The sequence below is a fragment of the Sus scrofa genome, chromosome 4, assembly GCF_054392235.1.
Source record: "Sus scrofa isolate SSC_HxYL_T2T_F1_AM1 chromosome 4, Sscrofa_HxYL_maternal_Yorkshire_Landrace_v2.0, whole genome shotgun sequence".
NCBI lineage: Eukaryota > Metazoa > Chordata > Mammalia > Artiodactyla > Suidae > Sus > Sus scrofa.
In genome coordinates this window covers 1,193,486-1,215,340 of record NC_139386.1, presented here as the reverse complement: position 1 = coordinate 1,215,340, position 21,855 = coordinate 1,193,486, and the positions used below count along the sequence as shown (strand labels likewise).

Genomic DNA, 21,855 nt, shown 5'->3' with positions numbered 1-21,855 from the left:
GGTCCTTAAAACCCAGCAAGAGGGAGGTGGCCCCGGGTCAAAGGATTCGAGCTGTGCACCACCCACCCCCTCCCAGGACTGATTCCAAGGCCCGAGCACCACCCGGGCGCAGCGCACCTCCCGAGGCTGGAAATAAACGTCCTCTGAGTGAACACAAAGGGTGAATTTTACAAACCATCCAAATGACGTGGAAACCAAGAAACCCGTAAAAACGATGCAAACAAACCTACGGAAGACGCTTAAGTTTAAAACTGGAAGCTGAACGTAAAGGAAAGAGTCAAACCTGCCCTTTCCCACGCCCTTCCTGACTTTTCTGGTCTGGCCCCTTCACGTTCCGTTTCTTTGGGTTTTTTACTTTCATCTGGTCAGGATTCTCCCTCTTCCTTTAATGAAAGAAATATTTTAATGTGAGTCCCAAGGGAGGAAATGCGAAGCCAACATTGAAATGAGGTCTCACTGGAAGAAACACAAACAGCACAGAAAAGTGACAGGACAGCCCCTCCCCCTCCCCGCCGGACACCAGACTCCTTGCCCGCAGCCCCCTGGGCCGTGTCTGTGCACACACTGTGCCCATCCCGTCTTCCACCAGGGGGGGGACAGGGTCCTTAGACTCGGCCATTTCAAGAGGTGAGGCAGCTCAGTAATTTAAAAATCACAATTAGGGAAGTTCCCAACGTGGCTCAGCAGTAACAAATCCAACTAGTACCCATGAGGGCACAGATTCAATCCCCGGCCTCTCAGTGGGTTAAGGATGTGGCGTTGCCATGAGCTGTGGTGTAGGTCGCAGACACAGCTCAGATGTGGCCTTGCTGTGGCTGTGGTGTAGGCTGGCGGCTGCGGCTCCGATTCACCCCTTAGCCTGGGAACTTCCATATACCGTGGGTGTGGCCCTAAAAAAAAAATAAAAGCACCATTTGCCCAGCAAAGGCCACTTCTCTCCAGAAGTGTTCATTTACCTTGTGGGGACAAGCTTATCCTTCACCGAGAACAGCTTCAAATCGGACGTGTGACCGTCTCCCATCACCTCTTCTGTATCCATAATTGTGTGTCTTCAACTATAAGAAAACACAGAGCTGAGACCATCACAGAGGAGACCAAGGAGGCAGCAGGTCAGTCCTCCAGGAGGTTATCCTGGGCCCACGTGGCTGGGACAGTCCCCCTCTTGTCTTACTCGTGGCTGGTGGTCCCACTGGCTGAGTCTACTTCCCAAACAGCAACAGCGACCTCATCAACCCACAACCAAGAGCAAAGCAAAGGCACACTGCTGGCGAAGTCTCCACAGAGCCGCTGCGCCAGGACATGCCAATCATTCCTGACCCACCATTACAGAATTAGTCTCTCTAGGAACATTCTCCTGTGCTTTATATGTCATCTTGAAATTTTTAAATATCACAATTAACCATCTGAAATGCAAGCATAAACTTCACTGAAAATAGCCCATTTGCCAATTCTGGCTGAGTGAGTCTTCATGACTTCAGATGCATCCGCCAAACAGAAAAGGGGGAAAAAAAAGCTGAAAACTCGAGGTGTTACAAGATGAGCACGAGGAGGCAGGCGATAGGAAAAGGCAGGCGGATCAGGGCTCAGGCGGACAACCGAGCCCCTAAGGTGGACTCCAGAGCGGCCCCAGGCAAGGACTGGAGCCCAGGGAACCCAGCGGAAATGCTCCTGGGAGCGTCGGTCAGGCGCAGGGTGGAAGCAGGAGGCCCCTGCGGGCCACCGCCGCTCCTGCAGGGAAGTAGGGGGGTGCGCCCTCAGGCCGTCCCACCTGCAGCTCTTCGCGGTTCGGACCCACCGCGACCGCAACGACGCCACGAGCCCACCGCCCCGCAATGAGGTCCGCGCGTGCGCAGCGTCGCCCCCACGTGCCGCACCTCGACGCCGCGCGGGGGCCGCTGGGAAGGCAGGCGGTGCAAGTGCGTGGGGGGAGCCTCAAGGGGAGGTGAGGGGCGGGGTGGGGACGTGCCCAGTCGGCAGGGGGCGGGGCGGGGCCTCCGCGGGAGGGGCGGGGCCAGTGAGGGGGCAGCCCCGGCCGAGTCTCCCAGGGGTGTGAGCTCGTGCATGCACCTGCGTGTGGGGCTGTGAGACGGCCCCGTGGGGCATGGATGTGAAGGTGCAGGCCCTGGGGGCAGTGCCAGGTTAGGGACGGTAACAACAGGCTGCCGTTGCATTTAAAGCCACGAATGGGCCTCGATGGGCAGGACGGTCTCGAGGAAGGGAGCCTCGCAGGACACCCATTGCCTGGTGCAATGAGGGCCGGCAGTGCAGATGGCCGCTGAGGATCGTGGGAGGTGGAACAGGAGGAGTTGGGGGGGGGGGTTGTCCTCTGACCCTAAAGCCCCATCACAGTTAAACGGCCTAAAAGCACACTTTTGGGGGGAACGGTGGCGATGGTTAAAACATGCTCCCCGTTTTACAATTTGGTGCGTTTGTTTGAGGTTATTAAAGACGCCGTTTGCCTGCCTTCTTAACAAATGGACGTTAGGTAAATAGCTGTTTTCCTGCTTTGGTGAGTAATGGCCAGTCGGAAGCCTTCTGTCGCGTCGACGGCCTCACACACTGCCAGCTGAGCATGTGATGCGGCGGCTTTGCATAAAGATGGCATCTCATCTACAATTGCGCCTGGATTTGCTCAAGCCCCACGGAAGCCGAACTCATTTTATTCCGAACGCCAGAGGAACGATAACCAAAAAAGGATACCATGAAGGCGACATCTATCATATGCTTCTTAAAAAACCCCGTTGTCAGCATCAGCGACAATGGCATTACCGCTCAGTCACTGAGATTAAAAATTAGTCATACGTGGAAAATAGAAACAGGTTTTCAGGGAAAAGGAAGCTTTGGTTCCACTGAATTATGCCCCTTTTTTGCTTGGTAAATAAATGATGCATATTTTCTGATGATACATACTTTCGGAGGTAGCTATGTCGAGGTGGTCCTGGGTTTGGGGTAGGAGCTTTGTTGTCTGTTGACTGACTGGGCAGGTGTCAAAAAATTTTTATAAATTATACCCCAAACTGTGTGACAGCATGATATTCAGTTGTGACATTAGAGTTACCTCCACCCAGAATCTGAATCTTCCTGCATTAGGTCACAAATGAAGGAGTCCTGGAAATTACGCATTTTTCTTCCAGCTAGCAAGGCTGCCCATGCCCTCTCACCCCTTAAACCTGCTCAAACCCGCCCTCCGCCTTCTGTGCAGCCACAGGACAGCTGGAGCCCCCGCCCGGCCGAGCCCCAGCCCTGTCCTTAGCCATCCCCCCCACCTCCCCCACCCCCCACCCCCGCTCCTGGGACCTGCAGCAAGCTTCCTGGGCCCGTCCTCAGCGGGGGCCTTGCTTCCTCAGTCACCGACACGCAGAAACGGCCCACAGGGGGCATCCACTTCCTCCCACCTCGGATCCTGCCTCCTGCCCATCCCTCTGCCTTCTCCTGTTACTGTGGTTGGACTGTTTGTCCCTGTGTTAAAGGCCAGCCTGCCCCTCGGTCGTCCCGACCCCACAGCCAGCTGCTCGCAGTCCTATCCCCCCACCCCAGAACAGAACACCCCAGACGTGTACCCACTTCTCTGTCTCCCTTTTCATCCCCGTCAAAGCAGCCCCTTGTCCCTACCCGCTGCTGGGACGGCTCCCCCACATTCCCCAGCTTTATCCCGCTGACGTGTGCAGCATGAGACATGCCTCAGTCATCGGCTCTCCTGGGACCCCATCCCCCGCAAGGTTTCTGGGTGGCTTTTGAGCCAGCCCTGCCGCTCCTCCTCTTCCTGGCCTGCCCGGCCCTCTGTCCATGACTGTTCCAGCACACGTGGCTCTGCCGCAGCATGCTCCCCACCTGGCTGTGGGATCTGCTGCAGAGGACGGCGGGACGTGGGGAGAGAGCCACGCAGGGACTCCAGCCGTCTGCCCACAGTCAGACCAGTACATGCCAGCTACTCACACCGAAGCTCTGGGCAGCTCTGGGTGTCCTCACCTCCTGCTGTTCTAAGGGTGGAACTAGGTCCCCAAAGTGGCCAGAAAAATGCCCACGGAGCCGGGCTACTCTGCCAAATTTACAAGGACAGTAATTGGCTCCCCCCTTTCCTTGGACTTCACCCCAAAACATGCCATCTTCACTGCTTGGAGAGAGACACCCCCCTCCCTCCCCACGTGGACACGCAGCACCTTCGTGTCGGGAGGAGGAGAGCGCAGACCTGGCCCGGGAAGGGCCCGCGTGTGGTGGGCATCCAGGGCCCACAGAGCCCCTCCCACCGGGGTCCATGGCCGGAAGCCCCAAAGATAGACTGTGGACCTCTCTCTGTTCCCCGGCGGCTTTTATATGTGCCCTCTGCAAGCCAAGGCTCTCCGTGGCCCTTTGTCCCCAACTGATTCTCAACTCGCTTTTAAATAAGAATGAATATGAATGTCTGTTCCCTGAGCCTTTGACAGCCCTGAACTGGCCCCGTGACTTGCGTGGGATTGATGGCCCCGTCTCACCAGGAAGCCGGGGGCATCTTCTACTGAAGGCGGTTTCCAAAAGATGAATGGCTTTCTCACGACCACAAAATTGTTGATTGTATTTACAAACAATTCCTTTTTCACGTTCCGTTGACTCTTCTCCAGCGTTGGTCCCTTGGTGACACCCGCACGGCTGATGCATCGGAGGCTATTACCACCATTGATTAAGGCTTCCCGTGGTCCTGCGCTGCCTGATCCCCCATTTGTCACAGACAAGTGGCTCACCCCCAGCAGTATATCATGCTCCCTTCGGGCGTCACGGCTATTTATTCTTCAGTGTATGTCGCGGCCCCTCTCAGTACAGGCAGGTACCAAAACTCCAGAATCTCCACGTGCCACAACCGTGAGCAAACACATGAGTCATGGAATTCTTTGCCAGTCCTGTGCCTCCAGAGCCTGACTCCTCTGCCCCTCGTTCGGAAAAAAATGCAAATGTAAATAAACAGTGTCGGCAACGTCCCTCGTAGAGACTTGGGACCAGAAAGAAAGCCGACGGAAGTGCCACCGCCTTCACCAAGTCACTGGACATTTAGCTTTGAACTGAAGGACCCCAAACCCAGTCCGCTGCCAGGGGCCACTGGGGTCGTATTCGGGTTTTGTTTGTCTGTTATTGTGTCAACGCCGACGTTTTCACTTGGCAGCCGTGATTTCAAAATGCAGGGTCACAGGGGCCGGCGGTGCCCATTCACGTTCAAGCGTGACGCCTCACAGGCATTCTCTCTCCACCCCTGGGACAGGCTGCTGCCCCTTTATCCTTGTCACCGCTTCACACTACCAACCCCTCAAACACCTGCCTGTCCGAAGCCTCACAGGTGTGTGCCCTGGTGCCCGGTCTGCCCTTCCCTGCCTCCTGGTGCAGCACACCAGGTTTTCACACACGTTGTCCCTTATATCCGGGGTGTGACGCCACCAGCTGTTGGTCCCCAGCCTGACACCTGCACTTCAACACGCACCTCTCCAGCAGAGAGCCTGGAAGCCGGAAAACTACCTTCCCAGACTCCCTGCCCGCTGGGTTCCAGCGAGACCTCGGGGAGAGCCGTGCTGGGGGAGGCAAAGGCAGTGGCACAGGTGGCAGCAGCCCTGGCTCCCGGGTGCACACTCCTGGATTTTGCAGTGTCTGCAGGAGCCCCGCCTGGTGGGCTCTGGGCAAGCCCGCCTCCCGCCTCTGCTTCTCCAGACACCCCATGCTTTTGTGCCAATCCCTGTATTCAACCCCAGATCCCAGCAACGCCAGATCCGAGCCACGGATCTGCAACCTACACTGCAACTCTGATCCTTAATCCACTGAGCGAGGCCAAGGATCGAACCTGAATCCTCATGATTACTAGTCAGTTTCGTTACTGCTGAGGCACAACGGGAATGCCAACATTCTGAATGAAAAAATTCCCAGTTTGTATTTCTGGGATTTTTTTTTTTTAAGCAATTAATCTTGGGAGTTCCCCGTCGCACTGTGGATTAAAGATCCAGCATTGCCTACAGCTGTGGTTCGGATTCAGTCTAGGAACCTCCACATGCCACAGGTGCAGCCGGAAAAAATAAATAAATCAAAGCAATTAATCCTTTTTGTTTTGTTTTTTGTCTTTTTAGGGCTGCACCTGTGGCCTGTGGAGGTTCCCAGGCTAGGGGTCGAATTGGAGCTGTAGCCACTAACCTACACCACAGCCACAGCAACACCAGATCCAAGCCTCGTCTGCGACCTACACCACAGCTCACAGCAACACTGGATCCTTAACCCACTGAGCGAGGCCAGGGATTGCGCACCCACAAGCTCATGGTTCTTGGTCGGGTTCATTTCCACTGCGCCGCAACAGGAACTCGAAAGCAATTATTCTTTAAATGGTCTCCTAGTCTGCTCAGGCTGCCATCAGAAAAATATCACAGGCTGGGCGGCTTAAACAACAGAAATCTATTTTCTCACAGTATTGGAGGCTGAAGCCAAGATCAAGGTGCCGGAGTTCCTGTTGTGGCTCAGTGGTTAATGAATCCATCTAGGAATCATGAGGTTTCGGGTTCGATCCCCGGCCTTGCTCAGTGGGTTAAGGATCCGGTGTTGCCATGAGCTGTGGTGTAGGTGGCAGACACGGCTTGGATCCCGCATTGCTGTGGCTCTGGCGTAGGCCAGCAGCTACAGCTCTGATTAGACCCCTAGCCTGGGGACCTCCATATGCCGGGGGAGTGGCCCCAGAAAAGGCAAAAAGACCAAAAAAAAAAAAAAAAACCAAGGTGCTGATTCAGTTCCTCCTCATCTCCCTGGTTGGCAGACCCCCTGGCTGTGTCCTCGGGGCGGAGATGGGGGAGAAAGGTCAGGCTTTGGCGCCTTTTTCTCTAGTGACGTTGGTAATGCCGCCGCGGGGGCCCCACCCCCACGACCTCCTCTAACCCTAAACCCCTCCCAGCCCGGTCACCTTGGGCCTGTGGATGACGACACAGGAATCTGGGAGGGGGCACAATTCAATCCATAACATACAGTAGCTTAAAACTAGCTACCTTAAAAAAATCCCCCAAGGGCGCAGTGGGTCGGGCATCTGGCTGGCTTGTCACTACAGGGCCTTGAGTGGCTGCTGTGGTGCAGGTTGGATCCCTGGCCTGGGAATGTCCACATGCCCTGAGTGCAGCCAAAAAAATACTAGCTACCTTTCCAAATTTTCTAATTGTTTTTTTCTTTCCTTTTTCGGGACGTACCTACAGCATGTGGAGGTCTGCAGGCTGGGGGTTGAACTGGAGTGACAGCTACCGGCCTACTAAGCCATAATGGGAACTCCTCTAATTAGTTCTAACAGTTTTCTGGGTTGAGTTCAGTCCCAATTTTCTTGGGATTTTAAATTATGTAACCAAGAGTTCCCGCCGTGGCTCAGTGGTTAACGAATCTGACTAGGAACCATGAGGTTTCGGGTTCGATCCCTGGCTTCGATCAGTGGGTGAAGGATCCGGCGTTGCCGTGAGCTGTGGTGTAGGTCGCAGACGCAGCTCGGATCCCGCGTTGCTGGGGCTGTGGCGTACGCTGGCGGCTACAGCTCCAATTACACCCCAGCCTGGGAACCTCCAGTGCCGCCAGTGCGGCCCTAGAAAAGGCAAAAAGACAAAAAAAAAAAAAAAAAAAAAAAAAAAGTAATCATGTCATCTGAACCTAAAGAGAATTTTGTCTCCTTTCCCCTAATACTTGGTTTTCTTGCATTATTTCCCTAACTTAAAAGCCTTCCGGGGAGTTCCTGCTGTGGCTCGGCTGTAAGGAACCCAACCAGTGTCTGTGAGGACACGGGTTTGATCCCTGTCTCGCTCAGTGGGTGAAGGATCCGGTGTTGCCCTGAGCTTCAGTGTAGGCTGCAGATGTGGCTTGGATTCCGAGTTGCTGTGGCTGTGGTGTAAACCGGCAGCTAAAGCTCGGATTTCACCCCTAGCCTGGAAATCTCCATATGCTGAGGGTATGGCCCTGGGGGGAAAAAAAGAGAGAAAAAAACCCCCAAAACTACTCTGAAGAACCATCGTAGTAGCAAGCATTCATATCTTGTTCCTGATTTAAATGCCAGTGCTGGAGTTCCTGTCCTGGCTCAGTGGTTAAGAAACCTGGTTAGGAACCATGAGGTTGCGGGTTTGATCCCTGGCCTTGCTCGGTGGGTTAATGATCCAGTATTGCCATGAGCTATGGTGTAGGCCGGCAGCTGCAGCTCCAATTCGACCCCTAGCTTAGGAACCTCCATATGCCATGGGTGCAGCCCTAAAAAGACAACAATAAGTAAATAAATAAATGTCAATGGTTTTAAAATTCCAATATGTAACATAGTCATTATCTGTAGTATTTGATACACTGTCTTCATCAAATGTAGACAGCTCCTTCTCTTTCTGTTTTAATGTTTGTTTGTTTGTTTTGTTTTTTCGTCTTTTTAGGACTGCACCTGCAGTGTATGAAGGTTCCCAGGCTAGGGGTCTAATGGGAGCTGTAGCCACAGGCCTACACCACAGCCACAGCAACATCAGATCCAAGCCGAGTCTGCGACCTACACCACAGCTCACGGCAACGCCAGATCCTTAACCCACTGAGCGAGGCCAGGGATCAAACCTGTGTCCTCACGGACACTGTCTGGTTCTTAACCCACGAGCTGCAACAGGAACTTGGGTGTGGGACAATTTGGGCTTCAGACATCAGCAAGCCCAACTCCAAGTGACTGAGAAGGAGAAGAGACTGGTTATGTCCCCAAACCCAAAGTCAGGGGAGCAGGGCCAGGGCTCTCTGCCACCCTCGGGTTCCCCCACAAGCCTCGGGGTGGCATGCGGCCACGACAGCTCCAGGGTGGGGGTCGGGGGAGGTCACCCTCCCAGGAGCCCCCTGAAGACTCCCATCTTGTCCAACTGGCCACAGCTGCATCCTCAGCCCCCGGGCGTCAGGTGACCACCGGCTGAAGGAAGGGGACTAAGGGGACCAGTGTGGCTCGCTGTGTCCCGCCAGCATTTGGGGCTGGATGGTGACTGTGCAGCAGTTCCCTGGCGTGGCAGGTGCTTAACCTCCCCCAGCTCCTGACCCACACAGCCCCCAACATGGTTCCCACCCTGCCGTGACAACCCAGAGGCGCCAGCAGGGTCTCTGCCCTCTGGGGCTGCTTGGCCATCCTTCCCTGAGCCTGTGAATTCTGTAGTGACCGGGGAGGGGCAACTGGACAGGACCCGCCAACAACAGGATCTGTCATTGAGCTGCGTGGGTGAAATCAGGGCAGTGTCCCCACGTCTAAGGAGACGTGGGCACCTTACCCTGGCCGGCTGCTCCATGGCCCTCGGTGCCCTCCACAGGCTGGGGGCCTTTGAGCAGCACAGCAAGCAGCTGTTATCTGGACTGGACGGACTTGGGGCGCCTGGCGCCCCTCTCAGCACCTGATTCCACGGTCATTGGTCTCCTCGCTCCCCCCTTCCCATGTGTGTTTGGGTACAGAGTCGCCCGTCTTCTCTGGCCCGGCCCGTCTACTGGCACAACGTCCTCCCATGGTCTGTGCCAGCTCCCCGTCTCGATCATCGCTCTCTTTCCTTTCTGAATGTGGTGTATTTGTGCTTTCACTCCAACGCGGCCACTCCTTCTGGGAAGCCAAGCCCACTCCGGGCTCTCCTGCCAGACAGAACCCCCACTGCGTTCGGGCAGCAAGGCCGACACCTCCCCAGCCTCTCCCGCAGCTACGTGTGGCCAGGTGACAAAGGTCTGGGGGAGCTTTGGGGACATCTGGCTTTCCTCCTGCTCCGCCTTCCTCCCTGGAAATGAGCCCAGGGGAGGAGCAACGTGGCCTCCCCTCGAGACCGAAGGTCACGGCTCAGGGCCTCCAGGGCCTCACGCCTCTCAGTCTCAAGCAGTCAGAGGCGAAGCCCAGCCGAGAGAATCTCTGTCCCAGACTGCGCCTCTGAGGGACTGACCAACTTTTTTGGTCTTCTTAGGGCCACACCCGCAGCATATGGAGGTTCCCAGGCTAGGGGTCTCATCGGAGCTACAGCTGCCAGCCTACACCACAGCCACAGCCACACAGGTTCCAAGCTGCATCTGCAGCCTACACCACAGCTTGTGGCAATGCTGGATTCTCAACCCACCGAGCGAGGCCAGGGATCAAACCCAAATCCTCAAAGACACAATGTCGGGTCTGTAACCCGCAGGGCCACAACAAGCATTCCTAGCTTTTCCTCTTTAGCTTTTTCTTCCTCCTATTTTCTTGGCTGAGAATACTTATTTCACATATACATCATATCATATAGTAATAAGCTCCCATAAAATGAAAGATTTTGGGGGGGGCAGGGAGGTCCCAGGCCAGGAATCAAACCCACACCACAGCAGGACCCCAGCCACGGCAGCGACAACACCAGATCCTTAGCCGCTGTGCCACAAAGGAACTCCGCTTTGGGATGCTTCTTCTTGTCAACTCCTAGACACCCACTCTTGAAAAACACAAGCTTTAGGACTGTCTGGTTATAGAAGATGCAGCGTCGCACCAACCTTAGCTCTACAGGAACCACTCGGCCAAAGAGGAGCCTCCTCCAGAGCCCCGCTGCCCTCCCCGAGGCGACCTCCCCTAAGTCGCTGAGCTGCCAATGCGGTGTTGAATTCCACCATTGCAAATTCCGCAATTCCACCCACAAGCGTCTGCCTCTGGAATTCTGCTTCTAATTCAGGCCTTATCTATTGATTTAGCCTCAGGAGGACGAGGCGCTTCTCTCACCCACTTCTTCACCTTTCACCTCTCCCCTCCCCACAGAAACTCGTAAAAGCTGTCCAGGGTCAAGATGCCACAGGACAGTGGTACACCGCTGAGTCAGGTCAAATACGTCTCTGGTTATTTTTTATTTTCCCGGGAGTTAACGATTCCCTTATTTCGTAGTTATTGTTGCAGATGGCCAGGGCGGCCCAAGCAGCTCAGCTCACAGGATTTGCAGGATCAAGCAAGAGCCTGTGGGGAAGAACGGAGGCGTGGCAGGAACCCAGGTGATGGCGAAGATGGCAAGGCTGGAACTTTAGGGCAACGTGATAAAGATTAGCCGCGTTACTGCTTATGCTCTGGTGTTCCTGCCCCTACAAGGGGTGTGTTCTTCCCTGAGGTGAGCCGGGCATGAAACGAGCGTGTTCCAGAGTCATCATACCTGGAGAAGTCAGGAAAGGACCCGGACGCTGGGGCAAACCCACCAGGAGAGCAGGGCACGGAAAGAGTCCAATTCTGGAAGCAGGCCAGCTCTGCAGGCAGGCTGGTCCCGGAGGCAAGTCAGTTCTAGAAGCGGGCTGTGAAAGTAAGATGATTCGGGAAGCAGATTGTACTGGCGAGTTCTGCAGCAGGTTCTTGGGGTGGGTTTTGGACGTTCTGAAGGGTGGGCTCCAGAGGCGGGTTCCAGGGGCAGGTTCTGGAAGCAGGATCTAGAGGCATGGCAATGGAGCGCCGACCGCTGTTAGCACTGTGGCCAGGCCGAAGCCTGGGTCCCGACGCAGAGAGAAAAGCGGACATCGAGACCTGCACGGGCGCTTGTTCCAGCAAAACTGTTAACCACCCCTTGGCGAATCTTTACGAGCGGCGCCCCGAGGCCCCGCCGCTGGGCGGGTGAAACCCGCGTTGCCCAGGGCCCTGCGCCGCGCCTTGTTTTTCCCTTTTCCGCCGCCGGCGGTTGCCAGGGGCGACCGCATCCCCCTCCACCCCCCGCCTCCGGGCTCCTCGGGCGCAGGCGGGCGGGGTCTGGCCGCGAAGCCACCTCCCTCGGGCTCTGGTTGGCCGAAGCTTCCGTCTGTCAGAGTCGCTGCCGCCGCCGATTGGACAAGTTTCGCACGCCCGGCGGCTAGCGCCCCGCCTCTCCACCCGGCCTGGCGGCCACCGGGAGAAGAGTACAGTGCGGGATCCCGCGCGCCGGGGGTCCCTGCGCCGGGATCGGCTTCCAGGTGGGCGTGGCCCGAGCAGCGGGCGGCGATGGTCCCCGAGGAGAGGCCAGATGGCCAGGCCGCTGGCGAGGAGAGCACTCAGCTGCAGGCGGCTGGCAGCTCCCGCAAGGTGGGCGCGCCCGGGGGCAGGGGGCGCCGGGAGGAGGGGTCCCAGACCCAGCCGGCTCCTGTGGCTGTCTGCCACCGGCGGGGCTGTGGAGCCCACGCTGGCTTTTCCCGTCTGAGCGCACCGCTAGTGTCGGGGGCGGGGGCGGACCCACCCGGTCCCCGAGAATCTCACTCGCCCCTAGAGGCAAGGTGGTCTTACTGCTGGGGAACCCAGGGCTCCATGCGGAGCCAGAGCCGGGTTGGCTGGCTGGCTGCCTGTGCTCCTCTCTCTCCCTCCTGTTTGGGGACACACACCCCCACCTCCGCCCTGCGCTTACCAGAAACCGGTGGGAGCGCCAGCCCAGCTTGTGGTTTTCTCCAATGCTCCAGGAACCGCTTCTGTGGCAGCGATTGGGCTTGGGTCCGTTGCAGCCCGTGGCCCTCATGTTTGCTCCTCGTGCCTGGCACTCGTTTCCTAGCTTTGCTCTCTTCCCTAGGGCCATTCAACTTTGCCCCGGGGCACTCATCTCTTGATGAAAGGCCTAGAGACAGGCGGCTGAAGCTTCCTGGGTATAGGAAGTGGCTGGAGGACTTCCCATCTGGGTGTTTGTCTCTCCTCACCCGCACCTCTGCCTCCTTCTGAAGTCTGATCGCTGGGGGGGTTGGGGGGGGTTGGAGACCTTTGGAGTCTGTGTTCGGGAAAGAGGAGGCACCCTGGCTGTCTCACTCTGCAGCCCGGAGCCCGGTTCTCCCCTGGGGGTCACCGTGAGGCTGCCCCAGTGCTTATTCCAGGCTTTGGGCATCCATATCCACGAGGGGTTTCAGTCCCATGCCACCTGCCTGGTGGGGGCATGCGGCCTGGCCCTGCCCACCGTCCTGCAGGTTTGTTCCTAGACCCGTGCTGGCATAGCTATCCCCACACTTTGCCAGCTCTGGCCACTGCCCATGGCATTTTTCTCCTGGGGATTCTGGGGGATCCACTAGACCCTCACCCGTCGGGGCCACAGCAGTGAGGGTGTGTTGGGGTCGCTGCCTTATCAGAGGTGGGGGTTCTGCCATAAGTGGGCGAGCTGGCAGATCCCTTTACCACTTGTGAGAGTGGCTCTCAGCCCGCCCAGGTTACACAACCAGCCTGCTGCCAGCAGGGAGAGTTAGGGTGGCAAGGCTTTGAGGGGTGCTGGCCGCAGAGCTCCCTGGAGACCCCGCGGTCTCCGGCCTCCAACACTTCTCTCCAGGAGTCCTTGACACAGGAGACCAAATGAACTGTGTCGAGTGCGGCCCTGCTCCCCAGGCGGATGGCCATGCTGTCCCCCACAGCCCTGAGAACCTGCTGGAGCTCTGCAGTGGGACCTTGGGAGGGAGAGGGGTGTGGCTTCGGCGGGGCCTGCCCCTGCCTCTGAGTCTCAGGCCTCCTGGCAGGGGGTGACTGCTCACACCCTGGGCTCATCCCTCCTGAGCCCGGAGTGGGCACAGGAGGCACCACAGAGAAGGGCCTGTGGGAAGACAGCCAGCCAGCAGGGCGGAGCGGGGAGGGGGAGGCTGTGTTGTCTTGTCCCTTCTTGGTGCCATCGGGACACCAGCCCTCGTCCACCTCCAGATGAGGGCCTGCCCGGGGCTCCAGAGGGGGAGTCCTCCTGGCTGATTGCTCTCTATCCCGTTGGTCAGTGGGGTGCAGGTTCTCTCCTCAACACCTAGGACCGCTTGGAAGCCTTCTGTCTTTCAAGTCCCAGAAGAATGCCTCCTCCTGTAGGAAGTCCTCCTTGACTGACCTCTCCGGAGAATGCTGGTGTCTGGAGATGTTGGGCTGTTGTCCAAGGTGGCCGTGCACCAGGAGCCTTGTTTAGAGTGCCCCCCGCGTGGGGCCGGGACAGGCTGGAGTCCCCACGGGGTCTGAAACGGCCGTGTGTGTGTGTGTGTGTGTGACCACAGGGCACGCTTCCTCTGAAAGATCGCTCTTCGTGAGCACCTTGGCTGTCACCCCCCCACCTAAACACGTGTGGCCTGGAGTAACTGCGAGGGCGAGATGGGTCGTGGGGGTCACGCCAGGAATTCGCAAGTGCTGGAGGACGTGTGCTGGGCGGGCGGTCGGCTGTCTCCTGGTGGGGGCTCCAGGCTGGGCTGCTGAGTCCCAGAGCCCCAGCAGATGTGCCCAACTTCTTCCTGGGGCCCCGTCCTTCCAGGCCCGGCCCCCATGACTGCGGCCTCTCTGCAGGGCTGTGATCAGCTGGCGCAGATGCAGCGGGACCCCCTGCAGAGCCGCAGGGCCCGGATCCACCAGCAGATCAACAAAGAGCTACGGATGCGGACAGGGGCCGAGAACCTGTACAGGTGCGTGCTGGCTGCCTGGGGTACCAGCTGCCACCCCTGCCCCACAGGAGAGCGGTGCCGCGTTCCCAGAGGCCCCTGCGAGCCAGGCCCACCCTGCGTAAAGGAGGCAGGGCAGTGACCCCGGTGGCTGCCTGTTCTCGGTCCACATGTGAGTCCGTGACTGTGGCTTCCCAGGAGGCAGGGCTGGCTCTCCCACTAGGGGCTGGGGCAGCCAGCTCCCACCTTGGGGGGCCTCACTGGCAGGGGTGAGCTCAGTGCCGGCCGAGTGCCATGCTGGGCTGGAGCAGGTATCCACACCCCACGCGGTGTGGGAGACTCCAATGCACATGGTGACCAGCTGGGGCACTTTTTAGCGGCAGGTGACAGGCGTCCCAAGGCTGAGGACCCGGGAAACAGTCCTTCCGACTGGGGAGGTGCATGGCAGCATGTGTGCCCAGCTCTTCACACATGCCTGGGCTACAGGTGATGGCCCGAGGCCCAGGCCTGCTCAAGCCACAGCCAGTGAGCACAGAGCCAGCTCCAGGACAGGGCTCTGGGGGGCCCTCCTTTTCCTTAGCAGCCCCGCCTTCCTAGGGACCCCCCCCCCCGCCCCTCGGGCAGCCACAGAGAGGGTCTGACCCCCACCCCTCCAGGGAAGTTGGCTTCCATTGCTGTGGGGGGCAGCTGTGTGCTGCGTCCTGGGGAGGGAGGTGGCAGAGGCCACTCATGCCCTGGGAGTCCTGCCTCTGATGCGGTGTGCTCGGGCCAGTGTCATGACACGCACGTGTGGACAGGAATCCGCGGGAACCACAGGGGGTTTCAGAGAAGGGTGAGGTCATCTGGTGAGTCCTGGACCCCGGACCCCGCTGCTGTCCCCCTAAGGGTCTGAGCCCGCTGGCTCGTCACTCTGGGAGTGGGCTCTGGCGCCCAGGCTGGCGCAGGGGTCCATCTGCAGAGCTGGGGCTTCACCTGAGCCTGGCTGCCCCCAGGGCCACCAGCAATGCCCAGGTCAGAGAGACCGTGGCCCTGGAGCTGAGCTACGTCAACTCCAGCCTGCAGCTGCTGAAGGAGGAGCTGGAGGGGCTCGATGGCAACGCCGATGCCGAGCAGCCAGAGAGGTGAGTGTGCGTGCTCGCCGGATGGAGGATGGACCCTACGCCTAACCCCCAACCGACCACGACGCATGTTTGGGGGACGTGATCCAGCACAGCACGAGGGGGTGCGTGTGTACCAGAATCAGGAGAGGTGTGGCACCTGTAGCAGGAGCAGTAGCCGGGGACGCTGGCCCCTGGGCCAGCAGGTCCACCTTGGAGCCTGAGTTCTGTCCTTCTAGTTCCAGTGACGGGATCGCTGTCCCCATGATCCCCCTGGGGCTGAAGGAGACCAAACAGCTGGACTGGGCCACACCCCTGAAGGTGGGTACTGGCCTTGAGCTCCGGGGTCTGGGGGTCTCGCAGGCCTCCCGGTCCAGCCTGCTCATTGAGCCCTCGGAGACTCTGAGGCCCGGAAGGAAGAAGGGTCTGACCCGGAGCTGCCAGGCCCCCCAGGCTGCAGGGGTTCAGATCCAGTGGGCTCTGCACCCTGGGAAGGGTGTCAGCTACAGGGTCCCTGTCTCGCTCTGAGAGTCCTGCTGGCAGGAGGCCACCCCCTCCAGTCAGCCCGTGCTGAGAAACCCAACTCGTTGCAGGGTCCTAGTGGGGGCTCAGGAGCCAGGCCGCCCCAGGCAGCTTGCCCACTAGGCCCAGGGGGAGGCCACCTTGGCCCTTGGACTCAGTGTCCTGGCCTGTCAGGGGGAGGGGGTTGATGAGGACATTCCAGTAGGAACATCGCTGGGTCTTGGGGCGGGGGGGGGCAGCCCCATCATTGTGCACCCCAGCCTCAGCCCTCCTCCGGGGCCCCCCTGCCCCGCGTTGGTCTGGGAGACACCGGGCAGTGTGGCACCTGTCCCTCCGAACCAGGAGCTGATCTCAGAGCACTTCGGAGAGGACAGCGCCTCCTATGAGGCCGAAGTCAGGGAGCTGGAGGACCTACGGCAGGTGGGTGGGGTCCTCCCAGCCACAGGTGAAAGATCCATCAAGGCAGGACGGTGAGGCTCAGTCCCCACCCAGGGCAGCTCCTCGAACACCGGGAAGTTCTGTCCTCTGGCTGCTCGGTCCGGTCCCCCTCGGGGACCCTGCCGGAGCCTCTTGCCCCAGGGCCCTATACTGTCCCCTGGGGTGGCATATGTGGTCCCCAGCAGCCCCAGGGCAGGCAGGTGTGGCCATGTTCACCCCAAGACGCCGGGGTGTTCCCGTGGGGCTGTGCATCCAGGGGGTTCCAGGCTGGGCTGGGCTGGGCTGGTGGGACCCAGGCGACTTCTTCCCGGCAGGCGACGCGGACCCCCAGCCGGAGCGAGGCGGGTCTGGAACTGCTCACGGCCTACTACCACCAGCTCTGCTTCCTGGAGGCTCGCTTCGCCACCCCTGCCAGGAACCTCGGGCCGCTCTTCCACTGGTAGGGGCAGGGTGGGTGGGCGCCCTGGGCCACGCCCGGGACTCCCCGCTGCCGTGAACTCTGCCCAGCCTGACCCAACCCTGCAGGTACGACTCACTGACCGGGGTTCCAGCCCAGCAGCGGGCCCTGGCCTTCGAGAAGGGCAGTGTGCTTTTCAACATCGGCGCCCTCCACACCCAGATGGGCGCCCGCCAGGACCGCTCCAGCCCGCAGGGCACCAGCCGCGCCGTGGAGGCCTTTCGGAGGGCTGCTGGTGAGGGCGCCCAGACCCTGGCCCACAGCTGTTCCCTGCTTCCAGGCGCTTGTGGCAGAGCCACGTCTCTGTGGCCGGGGTGTGGGGGCGGGGAGGAGGGCGCCCCAGCCTGAGAGGCTCAGCACACGGAGGGGCGCAGAGGGCGCTCCTCCAGCCTGCGCTGGGGCAGCCCTGCTGCGCCGCTGCGAGCCCCCTCCCCCCCGCAGGGGTCTTCAGCCTCCTGCGGGAGAACTTCTCCCACGCGCCCAGCCCGGACATGAGCCCTGGGTCGCTCTTGGTGCTGGAGCAGCTCATGACGGCTCAGGCCCAGGAGTGCGTCTTCGAGGGCCTCTCGCTGCAGCCCCCCGCGGCCCCCCACACCTGCCTGGCCCAGCTGCACCTGGCTCAGGAGGCCGCCCAGGTGAGGTGGGGAGCCCGCATCCCGGGAAAACGGGCCGCCAGCTGCAGTTGCTCAATGGGCAGCAGGCCTGGGTCAGGGGTGCTGGCTGGAGCTGAGGGGCCCAGGGGGCTCCCAAAGCCAGCTGTTGTCCTGGGCTCTGTGGGGCTGGTCAGGCCCCCAGGGTCCTGAGTCCCTGCTTCTGGGGCCACACTGGGGTCAGGCACTCAGCTCGGCACGGGGCGTGGGGCAGGGCAGCTGCTGGGACTCGGGTGGGCGGCGGGGCGGGCGGCTGCTGCTCACGGGAGGCCCCACTGTCCCGTGTGTGCCAGCAGGTGGCGGCCGAGTACCGGCTGGTGCACCAGACCATGGCCCAGCCCCCCGTCCGGGACTACGTGCCCTTCTCCTGGACCACCCTGGTGCTTGTGAAGGCCGAGTACTTCCGGGCCCTGGCCCACTACCAGGCGGCCCTGGCCCTGTGCGACGGCCCCCGTGAGTGCCCTGCCCCGCGTGCCCAGTGCCTGCAGGCTCTGGGCACCCGTGGCTCACCGCCCTCTCTGACCCCCAGCGGCGGCCGAGGTGGAGCTCCCAGCCCTGGAGCAGGTCTTCCTCGGGCCCCCAGCCCCATCTGAGCCCAGGGCCCCCGCCCTGCCCCAGGAGTGGGAGGAGCGCAGGAAGCTGGGTGAGGCGGCCACCAGAGGAGGGTGGGGCGCGGGGGCCCCAGGGACGGGGGAGAAATGACCCACTCCATCCTTCATTCCCACGGGGTCTCCAGCCGGCCTGGATACCCTTTGCCTGGTGGGTGATGCCCTGGGTGAGGGTGGTGTTCTGGGCTGGCGGGGGCAACGTGGGAGGCAGCTCCTCCTGGTCCTGTCGGGGGGGCCCTCAGGATGAGCCAGAAGCCCTCACCTGCCCTCCTCTGGCTGCATCTGGGGGTGGGGGCGGCAGGGGCCCGGCCTGGAAGGGCCAGGCGGGCAGCGTGTGGCGGCTCGGTCCTGTGCAGGCAAGGCCCACCTGAAGCGGGCCATCCTGGGCCAGGAGGAGGCACTGCGGCTGCACGCCGTGTGCCGGGCGCTGCGCAGGGTGGACCTGCTGCAGGTCGTGCTGGCCCAGGCGCTGCAGCGCTCACTGGCCAAGTACTCGGAGCTCGACCTCGAGGACGACTTCTTCGAGGCCACCGAGGCCCCTGACATCCGGCGTGAGTGGCCAGGCCCCTGGGGGGGGGCGGGTGTTGCGGCCAATTACCTCCCAGTCCCCACGGAGCTGGAGCTGCAGCCCTCGAAGGAGCAGGGCAGCTGGGAGAAGCCCGCCCCGGCGGCGGCTCGCTCCCTGGCCCCCTCCACCCCTCCCCCTCCCCACACCTGGTTCCTGCCCCCCCAGGCGGGGCGGCGCAGAAACACCCAGGCCTCCCCTGGGGCTCCTGATTGGCAGGGGCGCAGCCGGGCCCCGCGGGTCCGCAAGGGGTCCAAGGTGCACGGGCCGCGCTGGGGTCACCCACTGTGCTCTGGCCGAGGGGCCCCGACCACGTCTCAGGGCTCTGGAGCCGTGAGCCTTGGGCTGAGCCCTGCCCTTCGCCCTCAGCCAAGACGCAGCAGAGGCCGGAGGGCAGAGCCCCCAGCGTCTCCCAGGTGAAGGTGGCTGACATCTTCCACCGGCTGGTGAGCACCCTCCCAGGCACCCCCGACCCTGGCTCTGCCCTCCGTGGTGGCCTCACCCCCCAGGGTTTCTGCCCCGGATGCAGGGCGGGGGCCCGGGGCTCCAGGCCAGGGCTCCTCCAGGTGCGGCAGCCCAGCCAGGCCTCTGACCGCTGACCCCCGCAGGGGCCCCTGTCCGTGTTCTCAGTCAAGAACCGCTGGCGGCTAGCGGGGCCCATCCATGTGGCCCGAGGAGAGGAGGGCTTCGGCTTCACGCTGCGGGGAGACTCGCCCGTTCTCATCGCGGCGGTTGTTCCCGGGGGCCGGGCTGCGGTAAGGGCCCCGCAGGCCGATGGGCCGAGGTGGGCGGGTGGGACCAGTCAGAGGCGAGGCGGGGCCCCTGGAACCCTCCCGTGGCCCTGCAGGCAGCCGGCCTGAAGGAGGGTGGCTACATCGTGTCTGTGAACGGGCAGCCGTGCCGGTGGTGGAAGCACGCGGAGGTGGTGGCCCAGCTGAAGAGTGTGGGCGACGAGGGCGTGAGCCTGCAGGTGGCGACGCTGCTGCCCAGTGCTGAGCCTGGCCCGGTGAGCCCCAGGGGCCTGGGAGGGGGTCCCTACCTCCTGGGCCTGCCTCCAGAAGTCCCAGAGGCCAGGAGGACACTTCCTGCCCGACGGGGCCCCCTGCCCGCCACCAGCCCCACCCTGCTGGAGGCTCCGGCAGAGGCGCTGCTGCCAGAGCCCTGTCCCCTCAGCATGGCTGCCCCCAACGTGTCGCCCCCTCGTCCCTTGTCCCATGCACCAGGCTAGCTACAGGCAAACCAGGCCAGGGCTACTGACCAGTGCCCGTCTCTGTCCCGAGCACAGGGGGACCACCGGCCGGCCCTCGGGGGGCTTCTGAGGAGCCAGAAGGAGTGTGGCTGGGAGACACCAGTGCCCACACGAGCCAGCCCCAGGCCCCTCCTTGGCTGGGGCCGCAAGGCCGGGAGACGCAAGCCAGGAAGACGGTTGTCTGCAGCCCCCTAGCCCCGAGCTGCCCCTGCCCTCACCCTCCAGGGCGCCCAGGGTGGAGTGAGGGGCCGGGCTCTGCCTGCCTGGGACGGAGGACCCGGCTCGTGCCTTCCCCCACCTCAGAAGACCTTCGGGCCAGTTCGCTGCCCACCCAGTGCCCGGGGTGCCCATTCAAGACAGTGTCAGATGAGGTGTATCTGAGCCCAGTGCTGGGGCTGGTGCCACAGCCCCTCGTGGGAAACATCACAGCCGCCCAGGGGCCAGGAGGCCGCCTCCTGGCTGCCCTGTCCACGTGTGCCCCGAGTGCCCTCTGGAGGAGGGCAGCTTCCGGGGATGGGTGTCTAGCTACTCCTCTTGGACCCGGAAGGAGCCGACCCCAGAGCCGGGCAGGCAGGGGCCACGAGTTGGCAGCTGGTGCCTGCAGCCCACCCGCACCCACACTGGGCCCCTGAGGCCTCAGCTGAGCTCTCCCCCGCCCCCCAACCTGCCGTTCCCCGTCCACGCCCGCCCACAGAGTTGGGTCTGCCCGGAGCCCAGTGCCTGTTTGGCCCACAGGGACTCCTGGGCACCCCTCAGGCTGGGGCAGCCTCAGCTCCCTTCCTGCCTCCCCACAGCAGTCTGGGGCACCCACAGCACCACCTCCTCTCTGGGTGGAGTCCCAGCCAAGGCCGCGTGCCACCAAGGCACTGTGTTCACTCTCGCTCTGTGCAGGACGGGGAGCCATCCTTGCTCATGTTCTTCCTGCCTCGTGGCCCTGACACCCCTCCTTTACCTGGTGGAGGGTGTAGATGGGACCCAGCCCTGCACCCGCCCGTCTGCCCGGCTGGGCCCAGCCCCCACTCCTCATCGGGCCTGGCTCTGCCCCGCCTCACCCTGCATCCCAGCCTGGGCACATGAGGCTGCTGCTCCAGCCCACAGGCTGGTGTCTGTGAGGCCGGCTCATGCTCCTGCACCCAAGCCCAGCAGAGAGGAGGGGCCCCGGCCCACCCCGGCCCCCTCAGCTGCCCCTCTGGCACCAAACTGGACTCTTCGGATTGAGCCCTCGGTGTCCCCCAGGCCTGCACACTGGCGGTGGCAGAGGGGCACTTTGCCCCAGATCCCACAGACGTGAGACTCAGAGTTGGCCCCAAAGGGAGGGGTGAGGTGGGAGGGGGTGCCCTCACCAGGTTGGGGTGGGGTGGGGGGGTTCCTGGCAGCCACCAGGGGGCAGGCACTGCCCGCTCAAGCGGCTACAGGAGGCAGGGTCTTCGGGCAGCACCGTTTTGGGAAGGGGCAGGCAGCAGACCCAAGAGAGCAGGGACCCCTCTCTGCAGACCCAGGCGCAGCCCGCCCCCCGCCTCTGCAGGCACCATCCTCGCCCCTCCACGGGGCCCCCAGGCTGGAGCAGCCCGGCCATCACCACCTCCCTGAACGTTGGCACAGCTGGGGGAGCAGCGAGTGGGGCTGAGTGTGTGAGGGGTGGGCGAGTGCGGTGAGGAGGGAACGCGCGCTCCTCCTGCCTGAGCCCGGGGACAGGGCATCCAGGTGCGTCCCCCGCCCCCGCCCCTCCTGGGAGAATGCCCCTCTCAGCAGAACCGGCCAAGGTCACCTCGCCACGTATTAATTTGATTAATAAACCTGTGCGTCAAGGAAGCCATTACCCGCTAATCAGGGACGACAGGGCTGGCAGGTCCTGTCCAGGACGACTCGGCAACTTCCCCGCCCCCTGCAGCTGATGTGGACCCCGGGGCGTGAGGGCTGCCACCTGCTCCTGCCCCGTCTGCGGGGAGGGCCCGTTCCCCAAGGCCACGCACCGCCTTCCCGATGTGGACAGCCTGCCTG

General features: G+C 61.6%; 2 protein-coding genes across 20 annotated transcripts in view; one reads left to right on the top strand and one right to left on the bottom strand.

Moving 5' to 3' along the window:
• TOP1MT (DNA topoisomerase I mitochondrial) overlaps nucleotides 1–11,614 on the bottom strand; it is a 54,995-nt gene extending 43,381 nt beyond the window's left edge. For 14 of the 17 annotated variants that reach the window (XR_014843205.1, XR_014843204.1, XM_085021409.1 and 11 more), the window contains exons 1-3: nucleotides 1,769–1,875; nucleotides 957–1,055; nucleotides 284–383 (exon numbers count right to left, since the gene is read on the bottom strand). Coding sequence is in view for 15 of the 17 variants with exons in the window: in XM_085021409.1 (XP_084877535.1) it covers nucleotides 284–383; nucleotides 957–1,039 (183 nt within the window). In the remaining 2 variants the exon portion in view is untranslated. Of the gene's footprint in view, nucleotides 1–283; nucleotides 384–956; nucleotides 1,056–1,768; nucleotides 1,876–10,455 lie in introns of those variants that run through there. The other 3 variants (XM_085021415.1, XM_085021416.1, XM_085021410.1) reach the window with 3 other exon arrangements.
• Nucleotides 11,615–11,795: 181 nt separating this feature from the next.
• On the top strand, nucleotides 11,796–21,666 carry RHPN1 (rhophilin Rho GTPase binding protein 1). Of its 3 annotated transcripts, none has more exons than XM_085021490.1 (15): nucleotides 11,796–11,986; nucleotides 14,177–14,292; nucleotides 15,324–15,389; nucleotides 15,605–15,686; nucleotides 16,230–16,307; nucleotides 16,640–16,764; nucleotides 16,851–17,017; nucleotides 17,224–17,417; nucleotides 17,729–17,885; nucleotides 17,962–18,075; nucleotides 18,397–18,591; nucleotides 18,975–19,051; nucleotides 19,214–19,360; nucleotides 19,453–19,611; nucleotides 19,891–21,666. In XM_085021490.1, the coding sequence occupies exons 1-15, from the start codon at nucleotides 11,906–11,908 to the stop codon at nucleotides 20,047–20,049; spliced, it is 1,917 nt and encodes a 638-aa protein (XP_084877616.1). In that variant the 5' UTR covers nucleotides 11,796–11,905; the 3' UTR covers nucleotides 20,050–21,666. The 3 variants fall into 3 exon arrangements, with proteins under 3 accessions (XP_084877616.1, XP_013849019.2, XP_084877614.1); XM_013993565.3 differs by having other exon boundaries at nucleotides 15,261–15,389; XM_085021488.1 differs by having other exon boundaries at nucleotides 15,261–15,389; nucleotides 17,726–17,885.
• The last annotated feature ends 189 nt before the right edge of the window (nucleotides 21,667–21,855 follow it).